Genomic DNA, 26,335 nt, shown 5'->3' with positions numbered 1-26,335 from the left:
GTATGATTAATTAGTTACTTAATTAATATTAGTGTTTGTAACATTTTAATATTTTCAGGGGACAACTTGTTATTTATACATCTAGCCTACCTTGTAGAAAAGCTAGCATGGTTTATTGTTTTTTAATCCCTTCCACGAGTGGTTCTAAATCATGGGGGTTGTTAGTCAAATACTAAAACCCTGCCTCACAACATTTGATAGGGTTCTTAGAATGTAATGAACACTTGATATGCATTTATTAGAATGAAGTAAATGTTAATTTTTAACACTATAGTTTTAATTTTTCATTTATTATCTCCAAGGTCTAAGGGAAGATAACATACCATAAAACACATCAAATCACTAAAATAATATTCTAGGATAGCTATGCAGGCAGGGTGCTGATATAACGAAGGCTGGTCTTTCAATGCCAAGAGCCAAATGCCAACTTTTTTTCTTTCCCAAATAGCTAGTGACATGATTTACATTGATTTTAGAAAAAAACAAAAACAAACCAGGTCTGTTGTCTTAGGTAATAGGTGCGATCTAAATGTCCTGAGAGTTTAAAAGTTTCTCAGGATCAGGAACATTGTTATTCAGGTTCAGTCAGATTTTGCTGACAATGGGCACAGAGTAAGGTGTGTCCCAGTGAAATTGGCCTCATTATACTTGTATTACTGTCGACATACTCTAATACTTCCTCCTTGTAAATATTTTACCAGATCATGAGAGGCTCACATGAAATTTGAAAGTATCATGGTATGTTGCTAATGGAGACTCCCTAGTTTTTGTGGTTTTTGGTTTTATTTTTAACCTGTGGTGAAGCAGACAATGGCTAGCATGTATGAAATTACATATCAGATGGGTAAGAATACAGACAAGAGAACTGAAAAATAATTTATATACTCTCTTATAGTACTTTTCTTATTGCCTAAGACTCAGCTATGTTACTCCCGAGTAATTTTCTCAAATAATCTATAGCCCATCAACCTTCAGCATGGGCCATTTTGTTCTGCCTGAAGTCTTACCCTGACCTCAGGCCCTGGCTAATGCCATATAATAGATAAGTTTTTAGAAAGCTGTCTTTGTAGCCAGTTCACCATTGAATCAGACACCTATTCTGGTGTCCAGATTTGATAATATACTAGAGGTTTCAAGCACTAAAATTTTTATCTAGATATTTGTAACAGAGCTCCTGTCCTGTAGCATTAAAAACTAGATCCTGGATTCACCCACTCTGGCACCCAGTCTATCCAGGAGCCTGTTTTATACCAGCTAGTGTGCTATTCTCTCCAGTTATCTCAGGGTTCTGTTGCTTGTTTCTGATTTTCTTTTCTTCCTTTTAAAAACCTTGTTTCCTTGGTGTCCTTGATCCTCTCTGTCTCTTATGCTCTTTGCCTCTCCTCTTCTATGGGGTTCCCTGAATTCTGATGGAGTAGAGTCATCTTAGGGATTAAACACAGCTCTACCTTAGGATTCTATTCTTTATGAGTGTGTCCCCAATATGTGCTACCCCATAGCTGTGGTGTCTGATTTCTATATACTCTCTACATCCGAGTCCCCTGGCATCCCATCCTATGCTAAACCTAAATTTTCTTCTGCCTGTCAGTTCTTTTCTCCATTCTCTGTCTAATCGTGGTAAGATCACTGAGACTTAAGTCCTGGTCCTCCGAAGACTTCCCATCTCAACACAGGCTTCTAATTCTAGCAGTGGCTCAAATTGCATCCTAATAATACTCAAAGAGTATTTTATTTGAAGACATCTCACTCAAGCCAGCTAAGCAAGTTTAAAGATGCTTCATTGAATATATATCTGTTCTTACAATAACATAAAACTACGTCATACCTGTCACCATGAAGCCTGTCCTTACAATAACATAAAGCTACGTCATACCTGTCACCGTGAAGCCTGCTTTGTATCCATTAGCTGTTCCATTTTCTGGTGCCACAGCTGATGACACTGAAGAAATAGGCTTAGTGGAGTGGCAAAGAGCAGAGGATTGTCGGCTTCTACATTCTAGAGGGGATTAAAAAACATGACATGAAGAAGCTAGTTTTTATTTTAGCAGGCAATGGGTACACAATCCATAAGATCACTGAAACATGTTTTTGCTTCTTGAATGGTAGCAACTTTCCTACAGCCTGTTCAGAGTGGCGCACAGTCTTCCTAAGCGAGATGTTTGCTTAAGGCAGAGAACATGCACAGACTTATGGCCCCCAGATTAGTCCCCACATGAAAAAGGCTGGTAACCAACACAGCTTTGTTAGCTTTATGGGTAAGATAAAGGGTCAAATGTCAATAATTTATAAAAACATTAAGCTTTTTAGATACCAGGTAACTTAAAAAATAGATTTATTTATTACATTTATTTGAGTCCACTGTAGCAGTCTTCAGACACACCAGAAGAGGGCATCAGATCCCATTACAGATGGTTGTGAGCCACCATGTGGTTGTCGGGAATTGAACTCAGGACCTCTGAAAGAGCAGTCAGTGCTTTTAACCACTGAGCCATCTCAGCCCGACCAGGTAACTTCTTGTTTATAACTTATTTAAATGTATAGTAGTAACTGTTAACCCACCTAGGCTGCTTTCAGATGTTTCTACTCAATTTTAATGATTATTCAAACATAAGAAAACTAAAAACTGTATAGATAGCAGAGACAAATTAGAAGAAAATTATTATTATTAGTTCTTATTAAAGGAAATAGGTAAATGGTATTCAAAATGATTATTGATAATACAATGGCAAGTTTTGCCTCAAGTAATAGTACTGAGATTCTGATATGACTCTACTTGTATTGTGTATTGACTCAGTGAACACTGTGAGAGTCTCTCAGTCTTCGGGTTCCAACTAAATTGTATGATTGATTGCTAGTCTCACAAAGTAGTGTGTGGAATAGAAATGTAAATGGTTGTAACAGGGTTACAGGGGTTCTAAGGAAAGTTTCCATGGTAATGGGGCACATGTAGCTTTCTGAAAACAGTGATTATATTTTGGCATAAAGTTTAACTTCATCTTATGCATATTATGTGCATATATGTGTATTGATATTATGTGAATTTTATATAAATAAGTATATAATTTCAGTATATAAAATCTGCTATACATATGAGACCACTTTTAAAAATGGCCAAGTGAGGTGGCTCAGAGGGTAAAGTGCTTACCACCAAGCCTGATACAGGAGCTCAAGCCCTGGAACTCACACAGCAAAGGGAGACAACAGATTCCCACAGGTTGTCCTCTGGCTTCCACATGTGCTGTGGTAGCACGCACACATCAATCATCAGTTGAATAATATGAAAATGCTACTCTTCACTAGGAACATGAACTCCTTGAGCACCAAGAAGTCAAGTGTATTTATGCAAACAAAACAAAAGCTGAAGGAAAAAGTGGAAAGATAGAGAGATGGTGCTTGCCTTGGTTTACTCTTTAATCCGATTTACGGTATTCAAGGGAAAATTCTTTACACTTTTCCAAGATAAAGAGCTATGAATGATATTCTTAAGATTCAGTGCTTGCAAGATTTAAGCTCTTGGGACACACAGCACCATTTCCTGTGGCATTATATATTAAGTGTCACCTCAAATGCAGCCAAGAGTAATTATGGTGGAGGATTCAGAGACAAATATGCTACTGTAATTTGGATTTATTCTGCTATCCCAAAGTCAGGTAAAACTCACATGTTGGCAAGAATGATAAAGACAATTATTCTATGGAGAAAAAATTCTCAGCATCAAAGAAATTACATTAGGACAGTAGCTAAAACTGGCAATGCCTATTAAGCACATAAAGATGAGACTTTCTACAGAGTAGCTAGCTAAATTGTTGCTAATTCCAAAGAAACAAAACTGTCCACTTAATCATGTAGTTCCCAAGGCATAGAGAGGACTGAATTGCTATTTGGTTATGTTTTGGTGAAATAAAAATAGAAAAACATAGATTGTCCAGAACTACTAACAAACTGAAATAAACAAAGAGAACATTTTACACTCATGTTCTCTCTAAGTGAAAGACACCCAGGAGTGCCTTTCCCAGCCCCAGAGCTGAACACCTTCTCTGGAGACAAGTCTGGAGACCTGCACTTTCCTGCCTCTCCTATACTCAGATGCTTCACTTAATTATAAGAAGGGGCAAGTTAAACAACCTCCCAAAGGGCTTTGCATTTTTGAGCAGCCTTTTGAACTTGAGTTATTTATGTGCCCCACACCTGTACTCTGAACCCTGTAAGGGTCACTTGTTACCCACACAGATTCCCCCTCCCCTCCCCCTCCTGGAATTTGATTACCTTTCCAGCAGATGAGAGGTCCCTTTGATAACACGCCCTGGGAGGTCCTGACTAGGTAGTACTTTAAGTGCTTCTGCTTCTTCGGCTGGGTGGTGAGCTTCAAGTTAATGTGGTTGGAAAATTCTGTGAAATATCGAAATCCTCTTTCTCCACAACCGATACAATTTCCAGAAAACCCTGAAATGGGGAAAGCTAATGTTACTAGTGGCCTTGTAAGCTGATACACTACTTGTAGATATGAAAAGTATAAAATTATTCAGTCTATTGAGCCAACAATATCCCAACTTTTAGGAAATACTTCAGAAGGGAGGAGAAAAGCAGTGGTAGGTTTTCAGCGGAGTCTTCCCCCACCCCAACTTTCTCCTTTCATTTTAAATTCTTCAGATAAGATTGCAAATGCTTGTCAGCTGGCACTCTCTGTTCAAACACTCGGGAAATTTAAGGTTGCTCCAATGCTGCTCTAACATGAAACTCACAGTGAAGTTGTAACAACTTCAGAGTCATATAATAACAGTAAAAGACAGGAAATAAGTTCAGCATCACTCTAACAGGACAATGGCTAAAAACACAGATTTGGAAGGATCAGGTGACAAAAGTTAGAGACTACATAAGGACAGGAACGTTGAGTGGGGGCTGAGGCGCTCAGTGACAGAGTCCCTGTCTAGCTGAGTAAGACCCTGAGCTAGAGCCCCAGCACTGAGAGAGGAAAGAGGGAGGAGGGAGGTATGGAGGGAGGGGGACAGGGAGGAAGGAGTTGGGTGGGGGAGGGAAGGAAGGAAGGAAAAGGAAGACAAAGGATTTTTGTCATAAAGCCCCTCATGCTTTCATGCTGCATGCTCCTCCTTTCTTAAGTCCTGCTGAGGAGAGAATAATTAGCTGAATGGCAAAGAATATGATATGCCTCAATAAAAGCATCTTTATGAAACCTGTCACTTTGTATATGAATAAACAATAATAAAACCTCAAATTTCAAATATCACGGTTTTATTTTTCATTACTTAAAAGCAATGTAATCATTAAATCCTTGCAGCTCATTATTCTAACAAAGCTCTTGTTTAAAGAGTCTGTGAATCTTTCTCTTTGTTCCCTGTCTAGCTCACAACAGCGGCTTATCCCCAGACCCAGGGACTATGAGCAGATGATAAGTATCTGAACTACTATGAGACACTTAGAATCTCTCTTCTAGAATTTTATCTAGATAGCACTGGACCCTAGACTTGTAAAGGTTTGTAAAATTGGAATCTATATGTGGCTTATCTCAAGTACACATAAATTCTGGTTTTGGAGAGAATTAGTTGAGAGCTGTGACCAGGCAGCCGGAGCAGCCAGGAGGGGCAGCACGGATGACGCTGGGCTGTGTGATGATGAGTTATCCCAGACACTTCTGTTCCTATCAGAGCTAGACATAGGCTCTGTGAACTTCCCATTTCGTCTTCATCCACCCTCTCTTGACTCACCTGAGCTTCTTATTCTTTTATATGGAAAGTTTGAACAATCCCTTGGACTAATTGAACAAAATAAGACTCAATGGCCTGGCTGGAACAGATGTGGAAAGAAAGGGGAGATGGAGAAGGCTGGGAGGATAAGAAGCCACGCATTACTTTATGAAAAGTCAGCCATTAGCCCCTTTAACACGCAAGAGAAGGGAAGACCAGGAAAACAGTGAGTTCCTTTACTCAGATCTGATGAGAACAGACACACATGCAGTCATACTGATGAACGGGACAAAGGGGGAAACAGGGAGCCTTACATCCTGTACAAAGGCCATGCACCTGTCTACAATAACTGAAAACATGACCAATGGCAAACTGACTCAGCTTTCAAACCCCTAAACCAACTTGGTACATATTAACAAGGATAAAGAAAGAAAAGAAAGGCCACAAGGATACAAAGAACATTTTACAATACCTCTACTGGAGGATACCAATAATTCAAAACATTTATAAATCGGCCACCCAAGTTATTTCTATAACAATTATTTACTGAACACCTAGTAACTCCTTAGAGGGGAGTGGTGAATGAGAGATAATTACAACCTCTGCTTAATTAATAACTTAATTAATAGTTTATTGTCATTTTATCAAGTAATGTACATTAAAATAAACTTATAAATGACTTAGAATGTATTCAGAAAAGGATATTAGAGAATATTTGTTCATTTTTCAATTTGTTTAAGATGTAGGCCAATAACAATAAATAAAAAGTCATTGACTGTGTAATTAACCAAGTATCTATAGTCACCCATCCATCCATCTACCCACCCATCTGCCCATCCATCTAATCACCCATCCACCCATCTGCCCATTCACCCATCCATCCAACCATTCATGCACCTACCCAGTCACCCATTCATACAATCATCCATCCATCTGCCTGTCCATCTGTCTATCTATCCATCATCCATCCATCCATCTACCTATCCTTCTATCTATCTATCCAACCAACGGACACATAATCTGACAATGCTTTCTGTGTATGAGGATCCCCTGCTTATGAAGAACCCCTGATGGATTATGAGACATTTTCTAGGGTTTTTAGTCAGAGCTTCATCTCATCTGTTCTGATAGAAGAGACTATAATACTTTTAAAATGCTACATGTTTCCCAAATTGTTCGACATCGCCAATGAGTCTTAAGTAAATGAATGCAAGGACTGTCTCTTAGAGTTTTTGTGCCTCCAGGTCATAGCTTAGCTCAGTTTTTTATTACACTGTACATTTTGAATAAGTGCAGCTGAATAAAGAAATGATCAAATGAATGACTGGACCTTCTTTGCTAATTTACTACAATAAGGAAGCTTTACCATTAGATTTCTGTATTAAACTATATGCTTACTTTCACTTAAAGAGTAGTGAATACATTTTACTGCTCAGTACCGAGGATCAAATACAGGTCTCTATTAGCCCAGGGTGACCTTGAACTCTTGATTCTTCTGCTTTACTGTCTGGTGTTGGGGTTATAGACATGTGCAATAGTGCCCAGTATGTATTTTTGACATCTTTGAAATGTGAAAATGATCAGTGTATGTTAGCCAATAGATGGCTCTGGACTACAATTTAAGAAGCTCTCATATAATTCTAGCCGTTGGGGGGCAGAAGCAGGTGGAACTCTTGTCTACATAGTAAGTTCCAAGTCACGGGGCCACACAGTAAGATCTTGTCAAGAAAGAAAGAAAGAAAGAAAGAAAAAAGAGGTGGGGTGTTGAGGAAGGGAAGGGACCTCTATAGCATGTTATGGGATAGTTTCTGATTCAAGAGTTTCAAGGCTTTCTGATCTTGTGTAATTCGTGTGGCTTCATCAAACTAAAACAAAAATCATCTCACAATACAGTAGTTTAATTCTTTGTCCTCTTCTGATATTTGCACTTTAAAGACATGATTCCATTTAAATAGAAGGCATTCTGAGAAGTCAAACCTCTAGATAAACAGCAACAAGGAGCAAAGCTCATATATCTATTTGTCTGTGTAATACAAAATAAATAAAAAACAAGCTAGGTGTGGTGGCACATGCCTTCAGTCCCAGCACTATGGAGGCAAAGGCAAGTGGCTCTTGATGAATTTGAGGCCACCCTGGTCTATATAGCTTTCCAGGCCATCCAGGGCTACATGGTAAGATCTTGTCTGTCTTAGGCAGGGGTTGCTATTGCTGCAATGAAACACTGTGACGCAAAGCAAGTTGGAGAGGAAAGAGTTTATTTGGCTTGTTTCCACATCATAGTCTATCACAGCAAGAACTCAAACAGGGCAGGAACCTGGAGGCAGGAGTTAATGCAGAGGTCCTGGAGGGGTGCTGCTTACTGGCTTGCTCATCATGGCTTGCTCAGCCTGTTTTCTTATAGAACCTAGGGCCACCAGCTCAGGGATAGCAACACCCACAATGGGCTTGCCCTCCTTCCCACATCAATCACTACTTAAGAAAATACTCTACCCTTTCTAGTTATTTTAGGTAAATTGATATTAAATGTAAGATGAGAAGCATCTGTTAGCTTTCTTGTCACTGTGATAGACTGAGGACAGAAATAGCATAAGGGAGGAAGTGTTTATTCTTGCTTAAGGCTCAAGGGATGCAGCTCATCATGACAAGGGAGGAAGAAAGAGGTTGGAGCAGCAGGAGTGTGAGGCTGCCCGGTATATTGTAATAGCCCTCCAGCTAGGCCCTACTTCCTAAAGATTTCCCCAACCCTTAAGAATAGCACTACCCAGTGGGCACCAAGCGCTCAACAGAAAAGCTCATGAATGGTATATATATCACTCTGATTATTATGCTCCTCACTAATCTCCCTCCTGATGGGGACATTTTATATTCAAACTAATCATACTTATAAAGTATTAGGTAGTATTGAAAATTTACAGATACCTTACAAAGTAAATAATTCACAAACAAATAGTTGGGACTTGACATCAGGTTCAGATTAGTGACTATAGAGATTTACTTTATTTAATAAAATACAAAAAATCCTTACATGACTAAGGATGAAATTGAGAGCATTACATGTGCTAAGCAAATATTCTTAGACCTAAAATACTAAATTTTAATAAATCACATGCTCCTTTTTAATGTTCTCAAAAAAGTTTTGCATGCCTATTTTGACAATAAAAAAGTAAAATATATTTACTTTTTTACAAGAGAAAAATATTTCCTGTTTGAAACTAAACCATTTAAACTTCAACTAATTCAGTGACATACATGTACACATATAAAATTCCCTTTTTTCTTTTCCCAGGGCTGAGGACAGAACCCAGGGCCTTGTGCTTGCTAGGCAAGCGCTCTACCACTGAGCTAAATTCCCAACCCCTTAAAATTCTCAAATAGGTTTTAATAAACATATATTTCAGCTCCTTCCTTCTGGATGGAGTTTCATAGGCATTAAAGACTCACCTAAAAGTGCATTTTTCCCATGGTCATCTGGTAGAAATCGCTTGTCCACAGCACAAACTAGGATGTGTTCAGGGAGGTTAGGAGACTTGGCCCCCACCAGCAGGAACCCGGCTGGGATGTCAATTTGTTCCATGCACAGTGACACCAAACGCAGATCCTTTCCAGCTTGACAAAACCCTAGAAACAGTAAGAAGAAAACAGCAGAATACTTAGGGAAGGTAATCTCTCCTTATCTACCTGTTGGGAGAATAGAGCTATTTATAAGAATCACTTCTAAGGACTCAAAGCCCATGGCCCCCAACAAGAAGACAAATCTATTCCCTTCTGTTTGGTTCCATCAAGATGACAACTCAAGTTTTCTGGCCCACAAGTAAGGTGATCATAAATATATAAGAAACCTTGGAAAGTGTGTATAATTTTTCTGTGTACTTGGTAAGTTTTCACACACTCAACTTTCACTCCCTCTCCCTCCCCCTTCCCCTTTCCCTCTCTGTACTCATATGTGAGTGTGAATGTGTGTGCTCAGGTATCTGTAGAGGTTAGAGTTTAATGTCAGGCGTCTACCTCAATTGCTCTCTCTCTTATTTTGAGATAGTCTCTCACTGAATCTGGAGCTCCAGGGATCTGTGTGCCTTCTCTTGCTCCCCAAACCTCACCAGTATGGGAGTTACAGATACTCAATTGTCTTTTTAGTGGATGCCTGGGATCTAAACTCAGGCCCTCACATGTACAGGATAGCCACTTTACCCAAGAGTCCATCTCCCTAGCCAAGTCTTTATTTTCAAGATGAAGTCATTTCTAACTGGGACAAATCAAGTCACTGAACACAGATGCTCCCTCACATCACAGCAGCAGAGACTGGAGCTCAGAGCTTGGTGACTGATCAGGGAACCAGTCAGAACTAGAATTCAGAACAGATTCACTAGATAAGCCAAGATATAACAAGTACTTATGTAATCAGTTTGTAATGGGCTGCCACATTCACTCAGTATTTCATAATTTATAAACAAGTGCTTCACAGGCCTAAAGAGACAAATTTGGACAGAACATTTTCCTTCAAGAACTCATGTTGAGCCAAGCAGTGGTGGCATATGCCTTTAATACCAGCAGTCAGAAAGCAGAGGCAGTTGGATTCCTGTGTGTTTGAGGCCAGCTTGGTCTACTCAGTGAGTACCAGGACAGCTAGGGTTACAACAGAGAAACACTGTCTCACAAAACCTAGGTAGGGTGGAGATGGGTAGCAGGGGAGAACTCATGGTGAGTTAGTTAGAAGAAAATGTAAGAAGTGAGTAATTTCAAACCCAACATCATAGAGGCAGCTACAGCCCTGTTGTTTTAGGATGACCCTCTCTGTGCTCTAACATGTGCATTCTCTCTAGAGCTGTGATGTTCCCAACCAACCAGACACTGGAACTCTGCTCTATCTGGGCTACTTTAATATCCCACTTTTCTGGTCATAGTTGATTGGTCTAGAAGCAGACATCTGATAAAATTGGCCAGTCAAAGATTTTGCATAGGAATTCTCAACATGGAGCTGGGGGTTAAGGAGGCATGATCCAGTTTGATCTCTGACACCTCTCTTGTTTCTTGACCTGTGAGAGAAGTCTCTTGGCAGCGTCAGAAAGCTGGGCAGGTGAGTTTGGCAGTAACTATCCTGTGATCTTTAACATGTGAATTCTTCCAATAATTTCCTCATTTTGCCTATGCTGGTTTCATTGCGGTTCTGTCACTTGCAACAGAAGGTTGGTGGAAAGTGGCAGATGAACACCTAACTCTCCACATATAAATTTGGAGAAATTACTATCTTCATTACTCATATCCCAACTCTGAAGAAATGTGGAATTCCATGAGCATTAAGTCATCTCATGATTTTACCATAAGCCAACAAATAATTGGATGCCATCAGTTAGTAAGTGAAAAAAAATTAAACTCCATCCAAATACTGTACGGTTGAATAGGAATCTGTCATGCTTTGGATCATCAAAACTTGAAAGCAGGCATACCAGAATTAGAAAGTCAACAGAAGACCAGACTGATCAAAATAATGTTGCTCAATCACTTCAGACTTACAGATCCTCTTTAATACTGATGAAATTAATCCAACTTTTAGAGTTCCTGACATAAGTAATATCTAAAAGTTACACTGAATTCCTTAACAATTTTATTACTTAAACTGTCATCTGTTTATTTGAAAAACAAATCATTAGTATCCAAGAAGAATGTAAGTTATTCAGTTGATGAATTTTTTTTTGAGCCAATATCTGCTTTGTACTGTCCTTGGGTAACAACGTTAAATGGCTTGAGATTTGGGAATTAACAATAGTGCTGCTGATGGCAGATACATATGTTTAAGGAGTACTACCAACAGGTAGGCACAATTCTCTCAGCAGCTTTAGGAATAGATTGTCTCCTTGCCAGAGATGGAGAAACTGGGTCTCCAGAAGGAAAGGAACTTCTTCAAGGTTATAAAATGAGTCCAGTAAAGTTTAGGGATATAAGACATGGAAGTTTGTTATATAAGAAAAATAAGAACACACTGTTCAGTCTGGCAAAAGACAAGCTAAGCACTAAGTATGGTGGTGCGTGGCTATGGTCTACGTAAGGGTAGGCACAGGCTTTTGCATCAAATTACAACATATTAGGGGCTGGAAAGAAGGCTTGGTGATTAAATGTGCCTGCTGCTTTTGCAGAGGACCCGAGTTCATTTCTCAGCACCCACATGGAACAAGATCACAACTACCTATAAGTCAAGCTCCAGTGGACAGATAGAGACTATATACAATTTAAATAAAACTTAAGTTTTAAAATTACAAAATATTAAACTAGGAAGTACCTGAAAGCATTGAAAGGAGTCTCAAGATTTCTCATCAGAGAGATTACTGATCAGCTGTAAACCTAGAACACAATTCCCCAGGGAGTGGCATCTTCACTCTAAGTATGACTTGCTTCCAGGAGTGGGGCATAAACTATCTTGCTAACTAGCATGCATTAATCATTGATGGGAAGTTTATGACTACATATTAATTGGACTGATCTCTGGGAGGTGCCTTTGTCACTGAGAAGGAAATGACAACCACAACCTGTACCAACTCACAAAACTACTGCAAGGTTTTGAGGACACTGCCATTATATAAAACCTTAAGGTTGGGGCTGAGAGATGGCTCAGAGGTCAAGAGTTCTTACTACCCTTGTAGAGGAGCACAATTGGGACCCCAGAATCTATGCTGGGTGACTCACAACTGTCTTTAACTCTAGCATCAGGGGATCCAATGTCCAATTCTGGCTTCATATGCACATATCAACACACACACACACATTTTAAAAATAAAATAAATCTTCCAAAAGAAAACTAACCTTAAGGTCACCCAATACATTGTTACTTAACAGGTGGCTTTCATAAGTGTGGGGATCCAAAACAACATTCTACAACACTCAGGAATTACATATGAAGTTTATTTTTAAATTATTATTATTATTTATTATTATTAATGTGTTACGATATGGGGGCTTACATGTGCCATAGCATACATTGGAAGACAGAGGGCAACTTTGTGCAGTTTCTTCTGTCCTAACCACCTTCACATGGATTCTGGGCATCAAGGCGTCCATGGCAGGCACCTTTACCCTGTGAGTCATCTCACGGTCCTACTAATTCTCTGAGTGAAATTTAAATAGTCATCATTATCATCTCCTAAAACTCAACTGTTTATTGTAATTCCCTACTGTAAAAGAGAAGATGGCCTTTCACTCAGCACCTGTAGAGTGTGAGTGGAACCAGTCACATGAACTCATAGCTCATTGAGACAAAGCCCGTTGTCACAGTGTAGTCTTCACCTTTTATACAATTTCACATTGTTTTCATCTATATTGATATATTGTTTAATTCATATGTATAATGGGCTGCTGGATAAAGTTGGGAAGCTCAGATAAATGGGAAAAAGTAATTTTACTAATGTACCCAAATATGATTATTGGCTATACAGAGTTGAATTCATCTCCCTCCCTCATTCAGACATTTGCCTGTAATAAGGAGCCACTGGTAGCTGCTAGCACCATATGGGAAGCACTACAGCTGAATTTAATGAGTTTTCAGACACCCCCCCCCCCCCGCCAAAGGACATGAAGTTAGGATACATTGGGGAAATTTAAGAGAATGGATAAATTGTATCTCATTATGTACATGTATGAAATTCTCAAGTATAAACAAAACCATAAGTTTTAAATTATAATGTTAGAAATGTACTTTAGTATAGAGTGCACCTAACATGTGCAAAGCCTTAGTTTAATTCCTAGTAGCACACAGACATAACAAACATGCAGCACACATATAAATACATACACACACATATACACATACACAGAATCAGTAAAATTATATAAAATGCATCAATATAAGTTTAGATACCAAAAATAATTCATGTTTGTTTTCTTTTATTTTGAGACAGAATCTCACTAAGTAGCTCTGACTGGCCTACAACTGGCTATGCAAATCAGGCTGGCCTTGAGATTCGCCAGTCTCTTCCTCTCAAGCACTGGGAATTAATGTTATAAAGATAAAAAAAATAGTAACTACAGTCCAGCCTAAATTTTATCACGTAGAGCAAAAATATGAAATTTGTGGAAATAAATCTCTATATCCCTTTAGCCCCAAATATCTAACTCCCACATCTGAGATGTAAGATGTAGATCTGGGGACTGGGAATACAATTCAGTGAGTGCCCTTCCCTAGTTTGCTTGGGGTCTCTACAGCCACACCTGGGGGTGGGGGAGGGAGAGCAGTTTTGAGTGTTTTTTAAATGCTGAAAACATTTAAATCCATTTGTCTCTCCTAAAACAAGGAAAAATCTTTTATTTTTGAATTTTCAACAAACACTCCTTTTTTAAATGTATCTAACTTACAGTTAACTAAGCTACAACTATTGAATCATAAACTGTAGACAGTTGTATAGCATAAATATAAAAGAACATGTTAATAATATATCTGTCAATTTAGAATAATTGCTTTCTACTTAAAGTTAAAATTTTTAGGAGGCCAAAAAGATGGTTCAGTGGTGAAGAACACTGGTTTTTCTTCCATAGATTCTGAGTCCAATTCCCAGAACCTACATGGTGGCTCACAACCACCTTTTTTATTTGATCCCCAGTTTTTTCATGCAGGACTATATGTATGTGACAGAGTACTCATAGACATAAAACATTTTTATTTTTATCATATGCCATGCAATGACAGAATTATTTTAAAAAGCTCAAGGAAGTTTAAAGTGTCTACATTACTAAAAGTGATTTGTTACTCAGAAGATTGGGAAACACTACCTATTCTAACCTCTTCAGTATGTAAATGAGAGAAAGGTCTGGGAAGGCTAACCTAATGTCCTGAGCCAAGTCACCATAACCAATGGAGAGGATACCACAAGCCAGCTCTGACGCCCACCGAGATGCTCCTTCAACTTTTAAATCTCTTGCTGGCCGTAAAGGCATATGCCTAAAATCCTAACACTTCAGATACTAAGGCAGGAAGACCTTGAATTCAAGACTAGCCTGGTATGTCTCCCATAAACTCATGTGTTTAAAAGCTTGGTCCATGGGGAGCGGCACTATTAGGAGGAATGGCCTTGTTGGAGGAAGTGTTTCACTGTGGGGGCAGGCTTTAAGGTCTCCTATGCTCAAGCTTCATCCAGGGTGGAACACACATCTTCTGCGGCCTGAAGGTCAAAATGTAGAACTCTTCCAGCACCATGCCTGCCTAACGCTGCCACGCTTCCTGCCATGATGAGAACTAAACCTCTCAAACTGTAAGCCAGACTTAATTAAATGTTTTCCTTCATGAGTTGCCTGGGTCATAGTTTTTTTTTTACAGCAATAAAACTTAAACTAACACACACACACACACACACACACACACACACACACACACACACACAGAGAGAGAGAGAGAGAGAGAGAAATAAAAAATAAATAGGTCTCAAAAATGACAACAGAATAAGTGTTCTTCTGACTTGTGCCCGATGCTTTCCCTAGCTCCAGGGTAGCATAGGACACTGCACTATAATCTTTTTTGCTTGTTACTATCAGTTCTATAACCCGTTCTCACTGTGCCCCTTTTAGTCTGAATTCTGTGGAGCATTTACTATTCCATCCTTGTCAACTGTGGAGTATGCCATCCTCCACCTGGCTCATTCTCACCGATAAATTCTGAAATTCAAGGATTTCGCTCTCAGTGGTGGCACACACCTGTCACACCTATCACGACTCAAGGCTGAGGGCTTCCAGGCCTAGCGTGTGTCAGTCTGGAAAGCTTTGACAAACCACAAGAATGATCTTGTAATCCGATCTCTCTCTCTCTCTCTCTCTCTCTCTCTCTCTCTCTCTCTCTCTCTCTCTCTCTCTCCCTCAGCCCCCTTGTATGCCAAAGGACCATGTCAGGCATTTTCTTCAGTTCTGATGTCCACCCTACTATTTTGAAATAGGGTCCATCAGAACACCTTCAGTTTACCAAGGATAGACTTGGGGTGGGGGGTGTCCCTGGCTAAACCGAGTTGAGAAGGCACAGGTGGGAGTGATCAAAGAAGCTGTTGTTTTGTTGAGACAGAGGACAGAGGATCAGTGAACAATGAACAGCCCTGGAAGACGCATGCTTTCATGGTTTTTTTATACCTGAGAAAAGAGAAAAATCGGTGTGTCTGTAGAAAGCTTGAAAGAACCAACCACTCAAAAGCTTCCAATAACTGAAAATGGGATTCTTTAAGTTACAACACATTCAGCAGTGTTGTATATAACACAAAACAGAAAATAAATATCCATAAGGATGGGAATAAATGGTTGAATGAATGAATAAATGGTGGAGAAGAAATGAGTCCCTATGAGGTAAAACTTCAAATAAACATAGCTACTCTGCCCACAGGATGTGGTGCATAACTCCCTACTGTGTGCATTTCTTCCACACTATGGGGGTGGGGTGTGAGAAGACACTGCTTCAGGTAACTAAGTTCAGCACCCACTCAGTAATAGGAGGTACTGACACTGGGCATTCTTGGAATAATGTGACAGACATGGCGTTACACCTCTGTGGTTGTCATCCAGACACGTAGATCTTGAGTCATCAGAAGAGACAGACCCTTCCAATAAAGTTGTTTCTGATAATATTTTTGACTAATATTCCTAAAATTGCCAGAGCCATCAAAACCAGGAAAGAACTTCTAGAAAAAAAATGTCACATCTAAGGAGATAATACAATTAAATCTGGTGTAATATAGGATCATGGCTCAAAAAAAGACATTAGGTAAAAGCAAGGAACTAAAGCAAACCATAGCCTTGATTGTTAATGTTAATAAAAATATATGAGCACTAGCTTATTAATTGTAACAAATGTGCTTCCTGTACTATGCTGTTCACAGGAGAAATTATATATGTATGCAAATAGAACTACTGGCTTGCATTTTCTACAAATGTAAAGTTGCTCCTAAAAATAATCTTGTAAAGAACTTCTCTTATCTTGTAGTTACTTGCCAAGAGCAGCCTCGGGCAGTTTAATTAAAAGGAAAGAATGGGGTGAGAAGAGAAAGGAACAGAGAGGCCAGGGTAGCTCCGGAAGAAGCACTCATGGCCAAAGATGGTCAGAGTCAACGGAAAGTTACCCAGTGCAAAGTTCACCTGCCGAGGGAGGGCCTGCTGTTGTTCTGTAAACATTTCTTAACTGATTCCTAAACTCATTGTCAGGGCTTAGAATCCGTGAAATGTGAGTGGATTTCCAGGTCCACAAGGTCCCAGTATCCCGTGAGACTGGGCGAGGACGAGGAGTGGCTTCAGAAGCCACAGAGGACACCTCAAGAGCACCCCACGGAAGTCTCGGCTGTGACTGTCCACAGGAAGGGGAGATAGTTACTTATATGGCTCGACAACTTGCCTCACAAACTTGTTCTGGGAATCACTTCACTTTTGAGAGCAAAAGAGCCTCCCCTCTTTTGTGACAAATGATTTTAATTAAAACAGTGGTGGTGGTAGCACAGGGCCTTCTTTATAGACTTCATCTGCATTTTCCTAATTAAATAGCCAAGGTTTTCACTTCATAGAAAGAGATTTGTGCCCACCAATTATCTCCAACTGGAAGGCTCCAGAGTAAATAAAAAAGGAGAGAAAGGAACGTTTACTGACACAGAGGTAAATTCAAACTAAAGCAATCAAAGCAGCATTCAGAGGTCGAAAATCTGGTTGCTCTTCACCTGCGCAGACAATCAACTGCCTCCCAGCAGGATAGGAACCCACTCTATTCCAATCATTTACATAAGAAATTAGCAACCAAAATTTACCTATGAATGGCAAGCCTCAGCAGCCCTTCAGATGTCAAGTATCTGCTTATCTAAATTGCCTCTAAAAATAGCTTTAAGGTGCCTTAAGCCTTAGGTAAATAGGGGTTTCCCAGGAGCTGGAAGGTGGTAGGTATTTTCAAACAAGGCCACAGTTGTTACGTTCCGGTTCAATGCTGTTTTGTGAGCACAGCTTTGGATTGTTTTCCTTTTGAGCAAGAAGATTCTTAGAACTTTTTTGGAGCAAGCAAAATTGACAACACTGTGAAATATAAAATACCAAGTTATAAACAGCGTTTTATTTTAAATGCCATCTTATGATGAAGGGGAAGTTTCGTAGGGTTATAAGAATTGGAAGCAGTTGATGTAGGAATTCGAGTACAGAATTGTTTTCAGAGTGTGTTAGACTTGAATCTTCTACTTTGGTGGGGGACATTTCTTTATTCTCAGAAAAATTGTTTGCCTTTTCCTTTAAAATTACCGTTGCTCCTTTGGGGCTGAGGTAGAAAGATCACCCCAAATTCGATAGCTACAGCTTCAGTTAAGCATTAGCCTGAGTTAGAGTGAGACCTTGACATAAACAGGCTGTAGCCTAACCTTGTGCGGTTTTTTTGTTGATTTGTTTTCTTTGAGACAGGATCTTACCATGTAGCTCTGGCTGGCCTGGAATTCACTAAATATATCAGGCTGGCCTTCAACTCACAGAGATCCACCCCCTCTGCCTCCCTCAAGCAGGGATTAAAGGCATGTGGTTTTGTTTGTTTGGTTGGTTTTGTTTGGTTTGGTGTTTTGTTTTGTTTTGGTTTTTTTTGGGGGGGGGCCTCAACTTTATATCTTGGTACCTTTTAAAAATACTTGGTTATAAATAACACCACTGTGAAATTGAAAACATGGCCCAAGTACTGAAAGACAGGGAAAAACTCTCTTCCTCATGCTTTGGAAGAAAATTTGCTTACTAGCTCAAGTACTGAAAGACAGGGAAAACTCTTCCCCACGTGTTGGAAACAATTTGCTTGCTTCACAATCATCCCGTAAGTTTTTACTCTGGTTCTATTTAATTATCACATGTAATTCGGTTCTCCACAAGATGCCATCATTTAAAGCACTGTTAAATGTCACGTGTTGCCTGATGAGCTGAATGCTCAGTTAAAGGAAAAGGTGTAATGATAATTCGAATCAAGTGAACAGCAGCATATGCTGTCAGTGTTCACATCTCCATGGGGCGAAAGGCTGTGGCACATCTGTAATGAGTAAGTGAGGTACCTCATGGGAAGTCTGGGCAAAGAGTCAATCGTTACGTGGAGGCAGATCTGTAAGAAGTGATGCACTGTGGGCAGGCCTAGATCAAGAGCACTGATGGACACTCCTTCTAGGGATACTTACGAGCTATAGGAGGATTATTCAGGTCTCTTTCCCCTGTAGCAAGAGGATCTGGAACCCTCTATGGGTTGTCAGATCCTCAGGGAAGTAGGAAATCAAAAGAAAACAAACTTTCAAGGACAACAATTTTTCTGGCTCTGACTGGATAAGGCTGTAATTTACATCAAATTATTTGTTCTCCGAGCTTTGGCAGGAAACTGTCCTCTCTCCTGAGACCTGGAACCTTCTTGTTTCCAGGCCCCTGGTTTCCTCAATCTTTTCATGCTCTGACACTATGCAGGTTAATGCCAGTCTGAATATAAAACCCACATCCCACACACTAATTAGGTGGACAATCAGAACTCCACAACTATGTGGCAGGAAGAAGGTAGAATTAAGCTGGGATCTCACAGAAACCACAAACAATGAAAACATTAGAAACCAGGGTTCCCTCATTTAAAATGTGGTTAAAAGTGTGGTAGCAACTAAAGCTGACTTGAACAAACAGAATGAGATCAGCAAGCCAGTGTTGTGGTACACAGCTTAATCCCAGCACTGGGGAGGAAGAGGCAGGCAAATAAATCTCTGAGTCTGAGGCCAGCATACTCTATATAGTGAGTTCCAGGCCAGCTCACACTTCATAATGAGACCTACTCTCAAAAAATAGAGACAGACAAACAGACAGAGAGAATCAAGCAACACGATATTTATAAAAGATTTATATTTTACTTCTGCACTCAGTGAGTATAGCTGTAAGGCCAGTGAGATAGCTCAGTAGGCAAAGGTGCCTGCCGGCAAGCATGACCGTTTGAGTTTGATTCCTAGCATGGAAGGAGAGAACCTGAACTTGCATTAGCATAGATCCTCTCAGGGAAATAGTTTAACCGTGAACCCCAGTGTCTTCATCTACAAGAGTGGGTAGGACTTGTGTTTCCTGTAGACAACTGCTATGAACCCTTAAGAGATCATGGGGAGAGGACACAGTCACTCCTTCCTTCAGTGCCTGGTGTCCACATGGAAGAAAACAGATCAGATGATATTACAATACAAGGCCAAAAAGAGCTCAGAAGTGTGAACCTACCATCTGTCGTGCAAGATCCTTCTGGGGCAGGTTTTTGTGAGTAGGGAATTGGTGGGCTGTTTGAGTCAGACATTTCTTCTTCATCTTCATCATCTTCCATTTCATTCATTGCTACATTGTGAGAAAAATCCACGCTGCCATTTTGAGTATAGGGATGTACTAGGTCTTTATCTAGATCTTCCACCTTTGGTTTGACATCTGTTTAAACGAGGAAACCAATGCATATTTAATTTTAAAAAAGAAGCTTATGGAAAATTGATTATAAGAGAAATCTGAAAGATAACTTTGAGGAGGGGGGAGACTAGCATTTTTAACATTTGTTTGAGTTCCCAGGATTTGGAATCCCCACTTCTTTTGAAAGGAATCTAAAAAGGCCTGTAATTGAGAAACTTACCTGCAGTGGAGAAAGGATGCTGGTCTGGGTCCAAGTAGAGCTGGGAGAAGATTGGCCGTGGCACTGCAGTACTACATCTGAGCGAGGCTTCTATGGAGTTGTGTAGAGCTTCCTCAAATCTAGCAGATTTCAGTTGCCCAGCATATGAGTTCCCCATGGTCTGTACCAGCACATCCCAAAGAAAAAGTAGAAGGGGAATTTTGTATTAGATGTTTATGTCCTAAAACTCCATGTGTGGGGCTGGAAAAGTGGCTTAACTGTTATGGGTACTTGTTGCTCTTTCAGAAGACTTGGGTTTGGTTCACAGAACCCACATGGTGGGCACAGCCATCTGTAATTCCAGATCTAAGGGATCTGGACCTCTTCTGAAAACCACAGGGACTTCCTGCCCATGATCAGTAGAACAATTCCAAAGGTGGCCTTTGTCCAGAGCAAAGTGCCTAGAAATCTCATCTCTTCTCAGTCTACTGCCAGCCTGATAAGTCAGCTGTCCTAGCAAGTCCTAGAAACTACATTCCCCAGGAGGTATTTTGAATTAAATTAAACGTAACATTATCTTTAAGTTTTTATTTGAGTGTCTTGCCTACATATGTGCACCCGCGCATGCTTGGAGCAGGCCTCTGGAATTGGGGTTACAGATAGTAGTGAGCTCCCATGTGAGTGATATAAATGATTTTACCTACTGAACCACCTCTCCAGCTCCCAATGTACAACATCTTAACTCTGTTCCCTGATTGTTTAAAAAGTAAATGCCAGATTCATATACACAGGGCAAACAATGCACTGAATGAAGACATTAAGTCAGCAAAAAATGGGAAATGGAGCTTTACCATCATGTACTTAATTGGATACAGGTGTTCAGACTTGGTGTAAAAGGAAGCAGCATTTTAAAAACTATAAAGGGCAGAGAGCTGACCCAGGGCTTCTTTAGCACAGATGGTGATGTTTTCTACCCTTGAAAGCCTCATGCTACTTAAGGAAAGGTGGAGTCCCAAAGGAAGCCCTTTCAGCATAACAGATTCTAAACACTGTACTGAATACTTAGGGTCACTGAAATTATTGGCATTCATCACTGCCTGAGATGGGGGAATACCTGCTAGGATGTTAGTAGGGAACATGATTTCAGTTAGAAAATTGAGAAAGACATTTCAAAGTTAGTCATTAAAGCAAATGCAACAAGAGAACATATATGACATCGATTTCCATATCACAGATTTTTCAGGGACCATTGGCCACGTTTGTGATACCGAGGAATGAGAAGGGAAGGTAGAAGATAGTGTGGCCCTTTCTGCACCACTAATTAACTGCTTGAAGTGCAGATGGAACCCGCTACAAACCACCATGCTACCATGGCAGTTTCTGCTCTTGCCTTTTCCCTTTCCATAGGAAGTTAGGGTAGTGGGGTGGGCGTAAGCAACCAGGGAGGGCAAGAAAAGGAAGTTGGGGAAATAGGTTCCAGCTACTTCCCACAGACCCCCTCAATTTCTTCTCTCCTGCAAATGAAAAGCAAAACAACATACTAACTACCAACATACTAAGTACTACACAGACTGTGTTCCCAGGAACATCCCCCCCCTCCCCAGTTAAGAATGAGAGGCATGAAACACAGAAAGCACACCTTGATCAAAGCAAGTTTACAGTATAAAAGCCCATGGATAAACTTGCTACTCAAGGGGAAAAGCAGAGTTCTTAGAAAAACAAACAGAATCAAAACTAGGTTTCTGCAAATGAACAGAGCCATTCTACTTTTAAATTAAGATTCAAGTTTACACTTTAAAAATGCACATGCTCTTTTTTTCTTTTCTTTTTTTTTTTTTTCGAGACAGAGTTTCTCTGTATAGCCCTGGCTAGGAACTCACTTTGTAGACCAGGCTGGCCTCGAACTCAGAAATCTGCCTGCCTCTGCCTCCGAAGTGCTAGGATTAAAGGCGTGAGCTACCACAGCCTGGCTGCTTTTTCATGTTTTAATGTGTTGTTTGAAACAGAAAAGGGTGAGAGCAGCTGTGTGCAGTGGTGCACACCTGTATTGTACAGCACTCTGGATGTTGAGGCAGGAGCACTTATTACAAGTTCCAGGATAGCCTGGGCTATATCACACACACACACACACACACACACACACACACACACACACGAGAGAGAGAGAGAGAGAGAGAGAGAGAGAGAGAGAGAGAGAGATTGATGAAAATGAAGATAGTATGTCCTTTTAGTGGGGTGAACCATATGGGGTGTTTGTTGTTTCTGTTTTAATGTTATTTTAAAAGCAGAATTTATTGCTAGCGCAGAAAAAGAGATAGCTTTGTGCAACTTACTAGACTGTTCACTCTGCCTTTACAGACACTGTCATGCACTTTCCCCACTATTTATCATTACCGTCTCTCAGTCTCTCATTGCTGAGAACCTTGCAGTCAAGCACACAGGCTCTCAAGTTGATTCCTGCCCTATAGTTTCCTGGGTGATGCTGCCTACTTCATCTCTCATTTGTGGAATGGGGCAAGACGGCAAATCTTCTAGTTTTTATGAGACTAAATGAGATTTTGAAGTCTTGTAAAAAGTGCCTATATAGGACTATGTGCATAAAGACTTAGTAGCGAAGGTTGCTTTTTGCTTTGGTGTCTCAGCACTGGCTACATTAGGATTACTAAGAAAAGACAAAAACTCCTTTGAGTGTGTTAGGTGCCACAGCAGGTTCTAGGTCTCTGCTTCAGTCACATATAACTATCAATAGAAAAATTCCAAAAGCTGCTATTTTCCATTATGTATAATTCATTAAAATATTTTATATCAAAATCCTGAATAACATTTGACACCAAGTGCTACTCAATAGACATCCCAGACCGACAGGAATGTTCTATGTATTCAGTTCCATCACATGGTGTCTGTAAGCCACATTAGATGGTCAAGACCTGAAATGTGGCTATTGTGACTCACATCTTGCCTCATTGCACTTAATTTAAACAGCTACATGTGCCAAGTAGCCATCTTACTAGGCAATGATTGGGAGACAGCTACTTCTCAAGTTCAGAGGGCCTGGTAATGAGCTTGAACATCTTTCCCAAGCTCTCCCAGCAATGCAATTTGATTTTTCAGAAGGAAAGGAAGCATTGTTGCACGGTAGATTCTATTCTTACTAACATATTCACTGTGGGTTTAAGGTTATAGCGAGGGGAGACTGAGAGAGATGATGGGTGGTGCTTGAACAAATACACCAAGTTCTGTTCTTCTAAGTTCATACGGAGCCTTTAACACCAAACTACACACAAATGCACATTCACCATTCACTCTCTTTTGGGCTGTCTTAGCATTTTATTATTTACTTATTTACTGATGCTGGTGATTGACCCCGTCCTTGTGTGTGCTAAGTATGTGCTATACTATTGAGCTAACTCTCAGCTGGGCTTATTCTTTTAAATAGACATTTGTTACCCTTAATTATTTGTATTAGCTGGCTTGAGTATTTGTTTAACTCCCTTATTTGATTGTGAGTTTTTGGGATGGGTAGATATTCTGTGAGGCCAGAATTGAGAGAAAAGCAGAGAGAGATACTGAATTTTTGTGTCTTATCTAATTGTATATTAACCAGATTTGACACAATACTGTCTCTTTTAAAGCAAATTCTGATATAGCACAAAGCTTAGCATGCATTCAAAACAAATGTGTTTTATTGCATTTTCAAATCCCCTATTTTTGCTGAAAATATGAAAAACCAATTAGATTAAATGACAGTGCTTCACCAGATGGGAATTTCAGTAGAGGGAGAGGGACATCAATTCCTCATAAAATCTTCAACCCAAAATTTGTCCTCCCTACAAGATGCACAGGGATAAAGATGGAGCAGAGATTGAGGGGATGGTCAACCAATGACTGGCCCAACTTGAGATCCATCCCTTGGGAAAGAGCCAACTTGGACACTATTAATGATACTCTGCTATGCTTGCAGACAGGAGCCTAGCATAACTGTCTCCTGAGAGGCTTAGAAGATAGACACAGTTGCAAAGACCGGTAGCCAAACATCAGGCAGAGCTTAGGGAGTCCTGGGGAAGAGTGGGGGATAGAATTGAACAGGGCAGAAGGGTCAAGGACAGCACAAGACAACCTACAAAGTCAACTAACCTGGGCCCAAGGGGGCTCACAGAGACTGAACCACTAACTAAAGAGCAGGCGGGAGCTGGACTCCTACACATTTGTAGCAGACGTGAAGCTTGGTCTTCATGTGGGTCCCCTAACAGCTAGAGTGAAAGCTATCTTGGACTTTATTGTCTGCCATTGGATCCCTTCCTAAGGCCTGGTTGGGCCTCAGTGGGAGAGGAAGTACTTAGTCCTGCTGGGACTTGATATCCCAGGGTAGGATGGTACCCAAGGGAGGCTTCCCATTCTCCTCAGAGAAGGGGAGGGGGCTTGTGAGGTTGGGACTGGGAGGAGGGGGGCCTGTGATCAGGATGTAAAGTGAATAAATAAATTAACTAATGAAAAAAACAAACAGACAATGCTTTAGTCTTTTGTACCGTTAGATGGGGTCTATTTTGATAGGTTCTGAAGCCAAAAGTACTGGCATTTTCTTAAAGGAGACTTAGTAAGTTAAGTATAAATTCTACTGTTCTCAGTAGATCACACAATTGTCCTCAGCCATGGTCAGAATCACTGTGATACACCCAGTGATTTCATAGCAATTACAAAGACTGTCATAGGAAGATGAAGTAGGACTCTACTTCAATCTGTAACAAAGGGATACAGTATTCCTATGAAAAAACCTTTACTTTCTTCCTTGAAATACCAGACATTCTTCTGTAAGAAAAAAAAACCGTCTTGTCAAGACTCTGGAACGGGTATAGTTCCTGGGTGCACTCAAAGCAGCCGAGTGGCCGAGGCAGCAAGACCTCCACCATGTCCCCAGAGACCAATTCTTCACTAGGAAGAAAAGTCAATAATCCAGGACAGAAAACATTAAATAATGAGAAATGCTTCTAAAGTGTGGGCCATCACATCCATCAGGACTGTCACAGGCAGATTTCAAAACCTCTGTGACTTTGTAGAATCCACCTCGGTGGGGATGGAAATCTGCACAAAGCTCCAGGGGCAAAACCTAGTTTCCCAAATGCAAACGTAATTTAAAAGATAGCACTAAAACATCGTTCTAAATGTCAGTTGATACTTTTGGAAGTGTAGCAGCAAAGGCAAAGATAATGATTTTTTTTTGTTTAAATTCTATTATTTAACCACCCCCATCTAATTTTTAAAATACTGTTTAGAAAGTGAGCTATGAGCACTAACCCATTGGATATATAAGTAAGGACACATGAAAGACTTCTACAGTCTGTTTGGTTTGAGGTGAGGGTGGGTAATTTAATCTAGAAACAGGGTCCCCTTAGCATGCACCTGGGAAAGAGTTAAACAGCGCAAAGAGGAAGGAGAAGTCCAGGTTCCAAGTAAGAAAATGCAGTCCATCTAAGGCCAGCCCATTGAACTGTGGTCCAGAATCGGACTCTGATCATTCTCCTTAGGTACTGTTACCAAACAGCTGCCTTTTCCCAACAGATGTGAGTTTGGGGCTTTTTACAGATGCACCCGTATTGCACAACTGAGAAGCAGCAACACACCCTGTTTTAACTGGGAGGAAACACTAAAAGAGGGGGTACACAGTTTCACAGAGAAGAGCAAATGACCCTCCTGGCCCTGTGTAGAGCTCTTGCTTTGTCCTATCCCTATTCCTGCCTCCCCACCTTGTCTCCTCTCCTGTGACCCCTCTCATTCCCCCATTCTCCCCAACCGGTGTTCTCTTCCCCACCCCCACATTTTCCCCCATCAGTCTTTCCTTATCTAATTAACTCTGCTGACTGCACTTGTCAGATTCGCTGAAATTTCAATGCTACTTAAACAGCTGTGTGTTTTCTCTAGGCAATTATCAGCCACACACTCAGGTTTCTAAATTAGTTGTTGAAAGACACTTTAACCTTGAGAAAATAGACACTCATATATATGTTCCCTGAATAGGATTCATTACTGAAAAAAGGATTGGAAAACACCGTTTGCCTGTAGTTAATGAATACAGTAATCA

General features: G+C 40.3%; 1 protein-coding gene across 5 annotated transcripts in view; it reads right to left on the bottom strand.

Moving 5' to 3' along the window:
* Greb1l (growth regulation by estrogen in breast cancer-like) overlaps positions 1-26,335 on the bottom strand; it is a 238,013-nt gene that overhangs the window by 84,284 nt on the left and 127,394 nt on the right. For all 5 annotated transcript variants that reach the window (XM_006526068.4, XM_006526069.3, NM_001083628.1 and 2 more), the window contains exons 3-7: positions 20,281-20,440; positions 19,887-20,084; positions 9,144-9,320; positions 4,267-4,443; positions 1,874-1,996 (exon numbers count right to left, since the gene is read on the bottom strand). In XM_006526068.4, coding sequence (XP_006526131.1) covers positions 1,874-1,996; positions 4,267-4,443; positions 9,144-9,320; positions 19,887-20,084; positions 20,281-20,437 — 832 coding nt within the window. In that variant the 5' untranslated portion in view covers positions 20,438-20,440. The remainder of the gene's footprint in view (positions 1-1,873; positions 1,997-4,266; positions 4,444-9,143; positions 9,321-19,886; positions 20,085-20,280; positions 20,441-26,335) is intronic.

This window comes from Mus musculus, chromosome 18 (assembly GCF_000001635.26).
Source record: "Mus musculus strain C57BL/6J chromosome 18, GRCm38.p6 C57BL/6J".
Lineage (NCBI taxonomy): Eukaryota > Metazoa > Chordata > Mammalia > Rodentia > Muridae > Mus > Mus musculus.
Note: the sequence above shows the minus strand (reverse complement) of the source record. Positions and strands in the feature narration are given on the sequence as shown.